Source organism: Podarcis filfolensis, assembly GCF_964270895.1.
Source record: "Podarcis filfolensis genome assembly, chromosome: 5".
NCBI classification, from domain to species: Eukaryota; Metazoa; Chordata; class Lepidosauria; order Squamata; family Lacertidae; genus Podarcis; species Podarcis filfolensis.
In genome coordinates this window covers 69,483,038-69,497,399 of record NC_139608.1, presented here as the reverse complement: position 1 = coordinate 69,497,399, position 14,362 = coordinate 69,483,038, and the positions used below count along the sequence as shown (strand labels likewise).

General features: G+C 42.6%; 1 protein-coding gene across 1 annotated transcript in view; it reads right to left on the bottom strand.

The window, feature by feature from the left end:
- CDH23 (cadherin related 23) overlaps positions 1–14,362 on the bottom strand; it is a 398,874-nt gene that overhangs the window by 303,498 nt on the left and 81,014 nt on the right. Inside the window, exons 4-6 of the mRNA XM_083614292.1 lie at positions 13,661–13,803; positions 10,296–10,343; positions 8,725–8,817 (exon numbers count right to left, since the gene is read on the bottom strand). Coding sequence (XP_083470418.1) covers positions 8,725–8,817; positions 10,296–10,343; positions 13,661–13,803 — 284 coding nt within the window. The remainder of the gene's footprint in view (positions 1–8,724; positions 8,818–10,295; positions 10,344–13,660; positions 13,804–14,362) is intronic.

Here is a 14,362-nt window from a genome sequence, read left to right as displayed (position 1 = left end):
AGAAGAAAGGCTACAGAGGAAAAGCAACAGCAGAAGGATAAACCCTCAAGGTCAGGATGGCTAGTGCACAGGTGCCTGACTAACACACTGGAGCTGCCCTGTGGGGCACAGACACAGGCAAACACGTTGTAGCAAATTGGAAAGCCATAAAAGTCCATTACAGAAAATCAAACAGCAGCCAGCATGACAGCCATTAGCCTGAAATGAATACACGGGAACTTAATGAGGTCTGTCGAGGCCAGCTTGGTGAATTAAGTTGCCAATTCTAGTAGGATTCCCCCTTTCTTTACAGACTTGAAAGGATCGGCGCTGCCTCGTTAAGAGTTCGACAAGTGAGCTGCACGGGAGGGAAAACGCATAATTATTTGTAGAGCAGGATTATGTGAAGGACAGAGATCCTCTTACTACAAATACACGTGCACGCGCGCGCGCGCACACACACACACACACTTCTGCTTTGCTATTTCACACTAGTAGCCAATGTGCAATTAAGACAAGACAGGTCTTAATTTGTCGTGGAACTCACAGCGGAGCACAAAAACAAATAAAGGCAAAAGACTCCCGTGCAATGATTCAATAGGATTCATGATTCAGGAAGTGATTCAGCACAATATATGGTCTAATGTGATTTTATGCGCATAAGTATTACTAAACAACCCCTCCTTTGCCCTCCTCCAGACAGTATATTTTGTCAGGATTGCTAACCAATTTTTAAAAATAAAGAAAACTGAGCATCATCTGCCTGCTAATCAATTAATTGCTACTATTTGAATATACTTAATAAAAGCATATAAGCATCAAGAGCACAAATCATCCTGAATACACATTAAAAGACCAGTTTGGCAAGAGCCCTTAGTCTTTATGGTGCCATAAAACTCTTTGTTATCTTTGCTGAAAGAAAGTAGCATAGTTATCCCTCTGCAAATCTCAATATAGATGCTAAAAGGACACTTAACATCATTTTTATTCATTACTAGGCACAGCCACCATTGCTTTCTCCTCTCACCAACGCCCCCTGGCTAACACCCTCTTTGCCAAGCCCCCTCCCCACACACCTGGCCAACCCCTCCTTCCTTTACACCCCACCCCTCGCTTTATACCTCTCATCCCACTCACTTACCTCACCGCTCACCCCAAACCAACCCATTTCCCTCACAGTTTGCTTCACTCCATTGCCATTTCAGAGAGCTGTCCAAAGTGCCTCTCACCCTCCTTTAAGCAGCTTGCCTGGGCTGCCTAATCGGCCACACTTCTTGCTTGCTCACCTGCATGCTACTAAGAAACTGAAATAATTCCAAACATGGATATGGATATGGAAACACCATTTGCATAGACCTTAAGGAATTCTTTATCAAATTAATGTTTAGGCGGTACTTAACAGCAGGGAGATTAAGTTGAATTTATGCTAACACAAGGGATAACTGTTGGGAGATGTGATGCACATTTCATTGTGCATTTCTATATTTGGGCCTCCGCAAAATCAGAAATAGAGGGTGGGGCTGATAATGAATGAAATTAAAACAATTTCTCATTATGAGCTACTGACAGATCTTTTAATAATTCTGTTAGAATGCCTGAATGATATAATACTTCTGGATGACAGGCAAATGGTTACTGAAAATTTTGATAAGGTTCATGGAGCGGAACATTATCAGCTCTAACCTATTAGGGTTAACATACTTCTTTGGTGACCTGGCTGGTTTCTCTTTAGCTTCCACCATTGTTTGGGTGTTGGGTGTTCATATATGGAATCAGGGTGAATTCCTAATGGATATATATATCCTTTTGGTCCCAAGTTTAAACTCATTTGGGGTCTGAGTCCCAACACCTGGCCCACCAGTTGTTATTTGCACCTGGCTTCTGACTACATGTGATTGTTCTCTCAGATCGGCTTGGACTGTCTTTCTAGTCTACCACAATTCCATCTTGTCTGGCTTGTCTGACTCTGTTCATCTGACTTGTGTTTCTCAGGATGAATGCCTGACACCGCCATACACTTTTGCTTCCGACTATGCCAAACACACAGTCTGTGCTTCCAGTTCCTCCATCATGCAACTGTCCAAGTACCAGTCATAAAATCTCCCTTCCTTCTCTCACAAAGCGCAGTGCCTCTCCCAGTCCGAAACAATTTGTATTCCCCAAACAAGCTCACTTGATAAAGCAGTGTTATGCATATTCTAAATCAGTATTTTAGGAGGCAAGTTTATTTTGCATTCCACTTATTCACGCTGATCTTTTTCCCAATGTTCCAGCTGCCAAACAACAGCACTAAATTTGAATAGCCTTCCCCTACCGCTCTACCCCTTTGCTTGAAGTGCTGCAACAGAGAGGATTATTCATGTCAAAGCAAAACAAAGAAAAAACTGCTTTCAGTGCCTACAAATATTACTAATTAGTAGTCTGTGCAAAGGCATCTTTGCGATACAGCTGTCTGTTCCCACCTCAGCCTGTCTACTGCTTATCCATGTTGTCTGGTATTATGAAGGCAAGCAGGAGAGGGCTGGAGGACGGAGGGAAAAAGCAGCACTATTGGATAGTGGCTTTTCTCCCGTATTAGAAAAAGCTCCACCAGATATAGGTTTGCTAAACTCTTTCACTCTAAGCAGTAGTTTTCATTCTTTTCATACACAGGATCTAATGTGACCAGCAACCTGAAAAGGGGGCCCACTTTTCATTTTTTACCATAAATGAATGTGCATTTCTGATTCTCTCTCCTCCCCCCTGTTCCCTATGAACCCCAGTTTCTCTCTCCCCCCATCCTTTCCCCTTCTGTCTGTCTGTCTGTCTGTTTCTGTTTCTCTCTCATCATTAAAGGGGCAAGGGAAACTGACTTGCCTTAGACTGGCCATGACCCATGTTTGGGTTGTATAAACTGCCTGTTGGAAGACCACTTTCTTTTGAGTATGGAGTATTGTCCTCTGGGACAATGAGGCACAGTTGGGGGTGGGGCCTTTGGATATGTGTTTCCCTCCCTTCATCCTTTCATGCTGGCAAGATGCTTTGCAGTCCTAGTTCACAGATAAATGTAAACCATCTGTTTGGATTAGTTTGCTTGGCTGAAACCGATCAGGATTGGAAGTTAGAAATCACCATGCAAGAGCCAAAAAAGGCACAAGCCCACAGCTTATTTTCACCATGACGAATTACAGTGGCTCAACATTTCCTTTTCCCAAAAATGCCCCTCAAAGGAAGCTATGTTATGACAAATAATCCTTCCACAGAGATAGGAGGGGAAATGGCTTCAGATTTTGTATCTACTGGTTGTTGTATTTTTACTGTTGTTATGATAACTGCTTTTGTTTCTGATGTTTTTGAACTGTTTTATATTTGTTTCATGGTTCTCTTTTGCAGATTATCTTGAAAATCTAGATTAATAAAATTATGCAAAAACAAACAAGCAAGCAGGTCAGGAGCGCTGCCGCCGCTTGCTGGAACAGCAAAAAGCTTAAAAATAAAAGCAGGGAGGAAAGGTGAAGGCATCTATTCTGCCTGGCATTTGAAAGGGAAGCCCGTGCACCCAAATATTTGTCCAACTTTCACCGCATCACTCTGCACCCTCAAGCACATCCTCGAATTCATGGCCATAAAACAGGGCCTCAAAGGCTTGAGGGCACTTTTGGTTCCCATTCTATGTCGAAACGTAGTCTAACGTTATGTCTGAATAGCTCCATAGTTTGAACAGCGTAATGTTTTAAGCCTGGTGATGAAATGCGGGTGAAGCATTATGTTGGCATATTACTCTAGACAACTGCCACCACTAATATGGGATTTACAATGGGCGGAGGATATGGTGGTCCCATTCCAAATGTCCCCTCATCCACTCAGTATTAAGCAAAGAGCTTATTATGATCTGAGTGTCAGCAAACCACTGTTCTCTCAGCCTCTGTTATTCACCCCCATCCCAGTTTGTCAAAGAAAGGGATAACAGTGTACAGGAACTTACTGACTTGCATTCATTATCCACATGTGAGATATTTGAAACTACATTGTGATATTCAGGATCCGGAGTTGGCATTGTTGATCGTCTTGCTGGGGTCCGCACCCAAGCAGAGGGCCCACTAGCAACCTCTGAGCATCCCTAAACCTGCTGTTTCTTCCCTTGGTGTCTCTGCCTATTCACCGGCCCAACCCTGAGCAAGTGAGCAGCGGCAAGAGTGGGGAGATGAAGTATCCCTCTCCACTTGCCTTGCTCTCTCCCTCTGCACAGGTGTGCGAACTGGGCACAAGGAGATAGGTACAAGCAAATGGGCAATGGTGGCAGCAGTGAGGAGATGTACCCACTCAGCATGGAGAAGGTGGGCGCCTTTCCCAAGGGCCCCCTCCTTAAAGCTTCAAGATGTCAAGCTCTGCCCTATTTTCTACACAAATTTCCCCTAGTTGCATAATTTAAAGGATGTTAGCATTGCAAAGTTAGCAGGCAAAGAGGAAAGGGCATACCTAAATAGAAACAAATTACTTGGCAGCAAGTCATTTTAGACCTAGATAAATGTTTTTTAGAAGGACAGGTCTATACTTCAGATAATTTTGGTCCCCCCTCCCGACTTTCAAGATCCCCAAATTCTGAGCTCATACAAAAATACAGCATTTTTTAAAACTGAGGTTTGGCAAGAAAACCAGTTTTGAATCAGTGCATAAAGGTTACACGCCTTTCTCTGTGTCCAAACCACAGACTTCAAAAGCAAGGCTGCTATAAAACCTAGCTGTTAGGAGAAGATATGTGCTGCTTCTGACTCAAAGGCAGTCTAAAAGGAACGATTCAGATAATTTATGTCATTCTAAAACAGATGAACCTAGCTTCCTGGCCAATTTTAGCACACACAGACTAATGAAGGATCCTTACACATCTGGCAAAGGTAGGGCAAAGGATCAAAGTCTAATCTCAGCAGGATACCAAGTGGCGAGCTTATTAATGAACCATTGATAATGCAATAATTTGTACTTCTAAATTACCTCAGCACTCCCTCTTGCTCACTCTCGCTCAACAGATACATACGCTTAGCCCAGCAGAAACGGATTCTGCCCAAATCAGACTGCAAGATGGTTTACAACCCAGAAAAACTAAACTAGGGAGATCTAGCGAGAAAGTGGAAAGTATCCCTATCTCTGATTAATGGGCTTAGAATTCAGGGAAAGAAAATAATTAAAATGATTTTTATATACAGTATATATTAAAAAGTTGATTCAAGGCCGTATCAGACTTGATCTATAACCAGACCTCTTCTCTTTAGTTCAAAGTGGTAAATTGCAGTCAAGCGAAGCAATTTATCTTGGGGCTACAGCACATGTCAAATTTTCTCCTGTGGGGCACTTAGCAGGTGGGGTGCATGGAGGCAGTTTAGTTCATGAAAGCAGCAGGTGGAGCATTAAAACCTGCCTCTCGAGGTGTTCCAGCCATAATCTAAGTGCCCCATGATTGTATTTACCATAAAAACCTTGAGAGATCCAGTCACAAAGATCTCCTGATGTCACACCTTGTTTGGCCCTTAATGTCTTTACATTCTAATGTGTTTGTAAAGTTTATGTGAAAGCTCAGTTACATTTAAAAGATCCAAAATGCATCAGCAAGGTGTCTTTTCGAATTCTTCTCAACTGTATCAGTACAGCAGACATAGTTGTCAACTTACAGATTTGAAAATAAGGGACCAGCAGCCTCAAAAATAAGGGATCAGCAGCCAAAATAAGGGATTTTGCTTAGCTCATACAGAAATCCACCACTGATGGAGCCATGCTGCTTTGGCTGCGACTGACTGTGTTTTGCAGGGGGTTGGACTAGATGATCCTAAGGGTCTACAACTCCCAACAAAGAAGAGTGGCAGACAAAACAGATAAACGATGTCGAGATGGCAAAGCTTACAGGCAGAATTAGAAACCAGGAAGAGCACCTCTTTAATAAAGAATGGGGAAAGTTTATAATTTAGTTGAAAAGCTATTGTAAATAGTTACATACATTGGTAGGATTGACAGAAAACTTGTAAAAATTTGAACTATGGTTGGACAAATGATTTATAAAAATAAAGTTATGAAAGGGATGCAGAGGGGGAAATCACTACATTAAGACGCTGCACTGGTTGGAGGGTATGCTAAGCAGCACATCGGGGCTGCCGTTGTCCTGGTGCGAGGAGTTCCATCGGCCCTTCCCCGCCTGAGAAAGGGGGGGAGGGAGAGAGACTCTCGCCCACGCCGTCCACGAGTCTGGCATGAGGCGGTTGCTGTGCCGTGGCAGCCGCCTCAGGCCGGCTCCTCAGCCGCTGCCGCCTCTGGCTTCCCGTGGCAGCACGGCGGAAGTCTTGCAAGAGACGGTCTGCCTGCCCACCCGCCGCCACCCGTCTCCTCACGACAAGCCCCTGAGGGGGGAAAGGGAGAGACAGAGACGCAGCAGCTCGTGCGCGTGCGCTCTCTTGCGGTGGAGGACCCCGAGCTGCTGCTTCCCTCCCGAGCCGGGCGAGCATGAAACCCGGGAAATTTAAGGGACATCATCAGTAAGGGACAGCAGCGGGACACGGTACTGGGATAAGGGAGTTTCCCGCCAAATAAGGGACGGTTGACAGCTATGACAGCAGAAAGTGCTGGATAATCTTTTGTAAGTCTTGAAGAATTTCTCAAAGATAAGCTGAGATAAAGTACTCTAACCTTTGTAATTCTTCTATTACAAATATTTGATTGCATCATTGACTTCTTGAACTGCCTGGCGAGAATCAGTGTGACAAGCAACAGTTTCAAATTGAATCTATTCATTTGGGCATTTTGCTAAAATTGCTCAATTAAGTTTGGTTGGGTTCAAGAATACTGTTTCTTTTAATCTAGTTTACCCCATGGTCGACAGAAAAAAACACCTCATTTAAATTTAGTGTAGTTTCAGAAATCAGAGAAGGGTGGCTGGGGAAGGAAAGAGGATGGACAAGTAACTTGCAATTTGCTGTCAATGTTTGATAAGAGTTCTCATCTCTCTGCCACTTCATGCATTACATAATGATTTGATCTTTGCCCACCCCCACCTCCTGTCCAAGTGTTTCCATGAAATATCCAAAGCTTCCCAAAGGAACAAACTCAGGCGAGGAAGCTCTGTACACAGAAAACAGTAACAAAAACAAGAGTACTATGATGATGAGTGAACGTAATCCATCAGAAATGGCGATTAGCTTGTAAACTGATGAATCTCATAGCAACAGGAAATAGCTTAGAAAGTTTTCAATTATTTCAAGTTCTCATAAGTATATTTAATTTTCCTTTTTTGTGGATAAAAAATGCATCTTGGGGAAGTGATCCATGTCACAATGTCATGTTTCAACACCTACATCTAAACTTTTACATACCAAATAAAAAGCTTTTTCAGTTTGATACTCAAAGAGAAATTAGCCAAGCCATCTGGATGGATCAAAAATGAACACCAAGCCACAAATGAAAAAGATACGTTGAATGAGGGTGGATACTAATTGGTATGACCGTTCATTCAAATGTGATTGGTTGCTAAAGAATTTCAAATCCAAACTTTTAAATTTACTGGCCAGGCAAAGACTAACTAAAGGGCATGGCAAGCAGAATGCTCAGAATGCCTCAAGCAAGGAAAGGGTTGCAGAAATCAACATCAGAGGACTGTGCGAAGATGCTTAATTGTGCAGAATATGCATGCACAGAAATGAGAAACTAAGGGCTCATCCACATGGGAGTTTAATATGTATTTGAAGCTAGAGGTATCTCAATATTTAGGGTGTTGGCCACATTATTATACCGGTACTTCCCGTTCAACTTGCAACCTGCACTTTTTCCACTGTAAACTTAGATTTTTCGGATCTAGGGAAAAATCTGAAAAGGGAAGTGAATCCAATATAAAATTGCTTGCTACCTGATTGCAGATGCACTGAAGAACATTGTGTGGTCAGGTCCTGGTGACGTTCCTGTGGTACCATGTTTTTCCTCACTCCCTAACAAACCTGCCTATGGCTATATTTTTTTACTTCCATTTCCTCTGGGAAATGCCTCCCTCCCAACTTTCTTTCTCAAAATGGGATGTTTCCCAGGTATATACATAGCCCCTGAATTAAGGGAGAACGAGAGAACTCTGTGGGGAATACATCTACTAGTTTTCATCTGCACCAACACAAACAGCAACCTGTCAGAAATCTTCTTCCAGCCAAGTGCCACATGACTGACACATACACCATCTTGCTTCCATCCTTTCAAAAACAGTATTGAGACTAAGATCTGCCCCCTCTGAATCTCACGCATGTTTTCCCTATAAACTTTGGTTTGACAATTATTCCCATGTTTTATGGAATCATGTGAACTATAGTTATTGGGTTGGGGTAGGGGATATCTAGCACAAAAGTTTCAGAACACTCATCAAACTATATTTCTCAGAAGAGAGTTATCATTCCCTCTATCTCTGCAGATGCTTATATAGCCAAAATAGCAGCACCCACACACGAGGGGTGGTCTCCAGACCACCAGGTTTGCAGAACTGCTCAATGGCCATAAATACTAACTGTTGCGGCGGATGGCATTGAAAGGAACATGGCATAATGACAGAGAAGCAATACAAGGTTTTTATGTACGAATGGTCCCCACAACACTGAACATACTTTTCTCTACCCACATGAAGAGAAGAAACCACCCTTACTTCAGAGCAACTGGAGAAACAACCCAATTCCAATCAACTGGAACAATTGTTTTTCCCCCCTTAGGAATGGAAGCTCTTCCAAGCAAAAGAGAAAATAAAGTTCCTACCTCAGGGATACGGACACTATATGGCTGATTGTGAAACCTTGGTGCATTGTCGTTCACATCTCCCACTTGGATATTCACAGACCCCTTGATCACCTGCAAGCCAAACGATTAGAACAGATTTTAGTTATTCATATTGGTGGCATTTCCCCCCTATTGTCATATGATATGCAGAATTGTCATATGATATGCAGAATTGTAAGGCCTTTCAGATATTGCTGTTATTAGCAAGGAAACCCTATAGCCCTTCACTGCAGAGAAGGAGGATTTGGGTATCAATGGGGAAATGGGTGCTCATTCTAAGCCCATTTCTTCTTCAATTCAAGATCCTTTCAGTGGTCAATTTGAGATGGGCCATATTTTATGGCTGAAATAATTTTTGTGTAGAGGGCTATGATTTGAGCTCAGAGGGCAGGAACTCAGGATTGGGGTTGTGAATTTGGGGTGGGGAATTGGACAATATATGCAACCTTCCACTATTTGTATCCCTCTTTGCTCCTGAGCTTGCTGCACACATGTATCCCTATTTGAAGGAGGCAGTTTTGTTTCTACCCCATTTAATTTGAAGAACTCAAGTAAAACAACAACAGAATATAATTGTATCATATACAATTAAATACAGTAAGATAAATGCACGATCGATGAGTCCAATCTAAATTATGAACAGCCAATAATGCTTTTAAAAACAAAAACAAAGATTAGACTAAGCACCGTGAAAACCCAAAATGCTTGCTTTGAAAGGTGTTCCTTATTTCAGTAATTGAAAATATTCCTGATGGAAGGAAATACTTTATCCACTTTTCCTGTAGCTATGCTATCAGAAAACAGCTCTCTCTTTAACAAGTGAATAGTCAAAATTGCCAGTCAGAACAGCACGAATGAAGGAATATAAGTCTCACATCTGACTATTTACATATTACCAGAACGCTGAACATTTACAATTTTCTGTAGCATAATGAGACGCTTCTGTTTCAACCATTTTTCTAGCTGTTTCTCTACAAGCATTGTGGGTGGGTTATTGTTTTGTTTTGTGCTTGTTTTTTATTATGTATTTTGTGTTTTTATTTTGTATTTTTATTCTGTGAACAGCTATGAGATCTTCGGATGAAGGGAAGTATACAAATGTAATAAATAAAATAAAATAAAAATAAGCCTTTTCAGAATTGGCCACAAAAATGGTCTCCCTGAGGTCTTCAAATCTGTCAGTTCTTCCTTCACACTTACACATTTGGGAAACAACATTCCTGTGGAGAGAAAAAAAATGTACTCCTACATAGCAAAAAATAAACAAACCCAAAAGTTTAGTCAGATACCAGTGTTATTCTGTTCTCTGAAGTTTATACACTTTTATGTAAAAAGATGAGGGAACAGATGGGTATTTTTCCACACCATTTCATACATTGCCGTGTACTTCCCTTGCTACAAGCATACAGTGCTCCTATATCCCTAAGGAGGGCTCCTTCAGGAACAGGGAGGGACTGCGGCAGCTTTAATCTCCTCCCTACAGAGCACACTATCAAAATCAGCTCTATGCTTCTCTCAGTTTTATATCATGGAACAAATGTCACACTTACCCCTTGGCTGTCGCTGACAGAAAATTCAACTGTGAATTCTGACTTAGTCTGGAACGAGAAGAAAAAGATGTAATTAGAGATGCCACAATGGTAATCTGTTGATAGAAGGCTTTGGATTTGAGCCGAATATAATTACATGCTTTTGCGACCTGGAAGAAGTTGAAGAAACACCCCGGGAATAACTGTAAAAAAAAAATCATCACAAAACTGCAATACTCATATATAGTCTTCCAAGAATATGGAGGGGGTTGGAGTGAGTGACCTAATGGCAGGCAAGTCTTGATGGAACTTGACTTGCATCCTTCACTGGTAGCAAAGCATTCTAATCCAAGGGTTGGACAAGATATCAATGAAAACCAGAGAGTGCACAGATGAGAGCAACTCAACTTTCTTAACTGCAGACTCCTCCCACCATCTTTTATATAACAGTTCATATTAGTACTAGTGTTTGCACTGAGAGCTGAGGAAAAAGAAATAGAACCGCATGCATGTTTCATCCAGGAATGTTCCAGCATGCAATAATAAGAATAAGAATTATTATTATTATTATTATACCCCATCCACCTGGCTGGGTTTCCCTAGCCACTCTGGAAGAGAAAGAGAAAGGACTAGGAGCATTTTCCTTAATAGTTGTTCAAATTACATACAAATTTCCTGAGCTTGAATATTAATAGGAAAATATGGTGGCAAAATCAGTGTGCCCCATTTACTCAAAGTTGTATCAAAGGATTACATGACCCAGAAAATTTGCTAGCATTTCTCCGATTTTACCCAGTGGTTCAGTATACCTCAGTTTAACCAATGGCTGAATTCAGAGGTAATGACAAACGCTCGTTTGTAAGAACAAAATATGTGACCCTTAGGCTCATTTTCCTCCTCCTCTTGCCCCTCCTTTGCTACAAGGGGAGCAAAGCTTCCACTTTGTGAACTCGTGGCTCATGCCCCACATGCAGGCTTACTTGGGATCTGTTTGGTCATTGTGAGAAAATGTTGGACTTGATGGAGCTTTGGTCTGATTCAGCAGGACTCTTCTTATGTTCACGTTTCATATGTGACAAACCATGGTTTACCACATTCTAACAAAACAGCAAACCACAGTTTCCCCCAAATAAGAAAAAGCTTCTCATTCCCTCCTGCTCACGCAAAGATGAGGGAGAAGTATATGAGCCTGCAGCTCATTCTTGTAACAACAGTCAGCGGCTTGACTCAACTTAGTCCTATACAGTATGTAGGACTAATAGCTCATTTGAATGGAATTAATTTAATAAGAGTCTGGAATTGCTGTATGTGAACTACTAGATTTCTAACTCAGGCTTTGTGTCAGTCGGTAACTTGAATCTACACTGCCAAGACCTGCACCTCCCCTTTTTTTTGCCACAATAACTGTTTATTTTTGGGGGGGAGGGGTGTTAGGACAGTTTACCAAAACATGTGCTGTCCTCCCATGAACACTCGGCTAATGCGATCTGAGAAGGGCCTACATGGAATTTAGCTTCTGCCTCAAGGCAATGCCTGCAGCCAGCCTGTGAAAGCCAAATGCCAAGGATAAAGGAGACGTCATCCATTTGTCTCAGGGAAGAGACACTGTCATTCCTTCCATTATTTCTCTCTCACACACACACCTTTCTTTCCCCACCCCTCTGCACAGTGTAACAAAGAAGGGGTGAAAGTGGTGAAAGATACCTAAAGGGAGAATGTTGTGGAACATGAAAATGACAGGCAAGGATAGAGATTAGTCAAGCGGACAGAGTAGACTTCAGGCAAAACTCTATCCTACAGCATACACCTTGCTTTTCTAGCTAGCACATTCCCCCCCCCCCCATTTATGTTGTATTGGGGATCCCGTTCATTTGTGCAATCTATTCTGCCCCTCTCAAATTATTCAACTATTTTCTATACACTGCATAATTATCTCCCAGAAAAAGGTATGTGAAGTGTGTAAGACACTTGGAATGCACTATTCCAATGTGGGAAGTTTTTATTTTCTCCTCCTGGCTTTTCAGCTATTTCTTAATATGCATGATTTGTTAATTCTACCTACCTGAACCCTTCATCGAAAAAAGGACTGCCATTTTCCCCTGAAGGTGCTTTTGAGTACATGGTGGGCAATTTTAAAATATTAAGAATGAGCAGCAATGGCATTCCTTCCTAGAAGTGGCTTGACTTCCTCTTTCAAATACTGCACAGAAATTATGTAGCTTCTGCTCTGTTGGCAACCATGAGGCATGGCGATTAAATAAGGAGAGAAACAGCAAAGAGGCAATTAAGTAATAATCCTCTAAGGACTGAGCAAATATTTAAAGCCAGGTTGCTCAAATATGCAGGTACCCCAGCTCAAATGACAGCATGCAGAACGGAGGCACCCTGAACATGCACCCACCTCAATTATGCTCTCCCTGACCAATTCTCCCCTCCTTAACTCAGTATAAGACTGCCATATCTGTGCCTCTGATTCTCATGGCTTTGCTGTGCTGGTTGTCTTTGTAACCTGAGGCCATGACCTCCAGAAATGGTTGTACAGAGCAGAAAAACAGCCAACAGCAGCAACATATAAGGCCTGGGATGTCGACACTTCCTAGTATTGCTACTTCAATACCATCAGGTCTTTTTTTCCCAGCCAGAACGCACAGGAGTGCAGTTCCAGCATCTCTCAGGTGGATGCCATTGCGGCCCGCCGCTCCTGCCCACCTGCCAGGATCCAACAGGGAAGAGCTTCCTGCCTTGAAAATGGATCCACCCAGTTGGCCAATTGCAAGTGGGCAAGGAGGCAGTTTGTGCATATCCGATTTCTGAATTTCCCTCCTTTCTCTTAGGTTCTTTCCCTAATTCATTCCTGCATCCTTCTCAGGAAGATTGGTGAGTTATAAATTTGAGGGGGAACCCCCCAAACCCTAGAAATTAATAAATGGTAGGATTATAATACCATATAACACCGGTCCTAAAGCATCTACATGAGCTCCCAGTAAGTTTCTGAGCACAATTCAAATTGTTGGTGCTGACTTTTAAAGCCCTAAACGGCCACAGCCCAGTGTACCTGAAGGAGCAGGTCCACCCCCATCATTCAGTCCAGACACTGAGATCCACCTCTGAGGATCTTCTGGCGGTTCCCTCACTGTGACATGTGAGGTTACAGGGAACCAGGCAGATGGCCTCCTCGGCAGTGGCGACCGCCCTGTGGAATGCCCTCCCATCAGATATCAAGGAAATAAAAAACTATCTGATGTTTAGAAGACCTCTGAAGACATGTTTGTTTGTGTGTGTGTGTGTGTGTGTGTATCACATATATTCTCCCTTTGCATCACTGAATACAAACATGCTGCAGTCTTGATACACAGTAATATTTAGTGCTAAACAGCACTCATTACCTCTCTATCTAACGGTTGCCTAAGCCACACAACTCCAGTCATGCTTTCCACAGCAAAGAATCGGCTTGCTTCCTCTCCAACAACTCCAAACACAAGAGGGTCATTGTCCAGATCACGGGCAAGCAGCTGTGTCACCGATGAACCTACAAGGACACAAGAGAAACAAAAGCTGGTGAGAAAGGTGTGGTGAGAGAATCTGTAGTCAGAGAACCTGCTCAAGGTGGGCTGTGCCTGCCTCAGATTCTGTCCATGGGAATTTTGAGCAGGGTACTAGCATTATTGAGAACCCCTCGATTCAAATTTTCACCCTATCCCTAGTAATTAACCATTTTCCAGTGTGCTGCTTTTGCACAGTCCTTCCCCCACGCTGCTTTTCCATTGGTGATCAACTTTATAACCACCCCCACCTGGAGTTTGCATTTTCCTTGAAAAAAATTGTGACCACAAGACTTTTGGTAGTCTTCAGCCATGGTCTCTGAGCTGGGGGAAGACTGCATTTTACAAGGGTGCCATGAGACACCGTTTCTCAGCTTATTTCCACCCAACAACAGCCTTAAGGCACCAATCAAGAGATTCCGGTACTGTTAAGCTCCCCTTCTGAAGCCCTGTGCAACAAAACCACCTGAGCAGGAGGTGAGTCTTGTAAGCAAAGCAATCTCTAGTGGGACAGCTTCACAAGCACCATTTCACAAATTCTGTCCT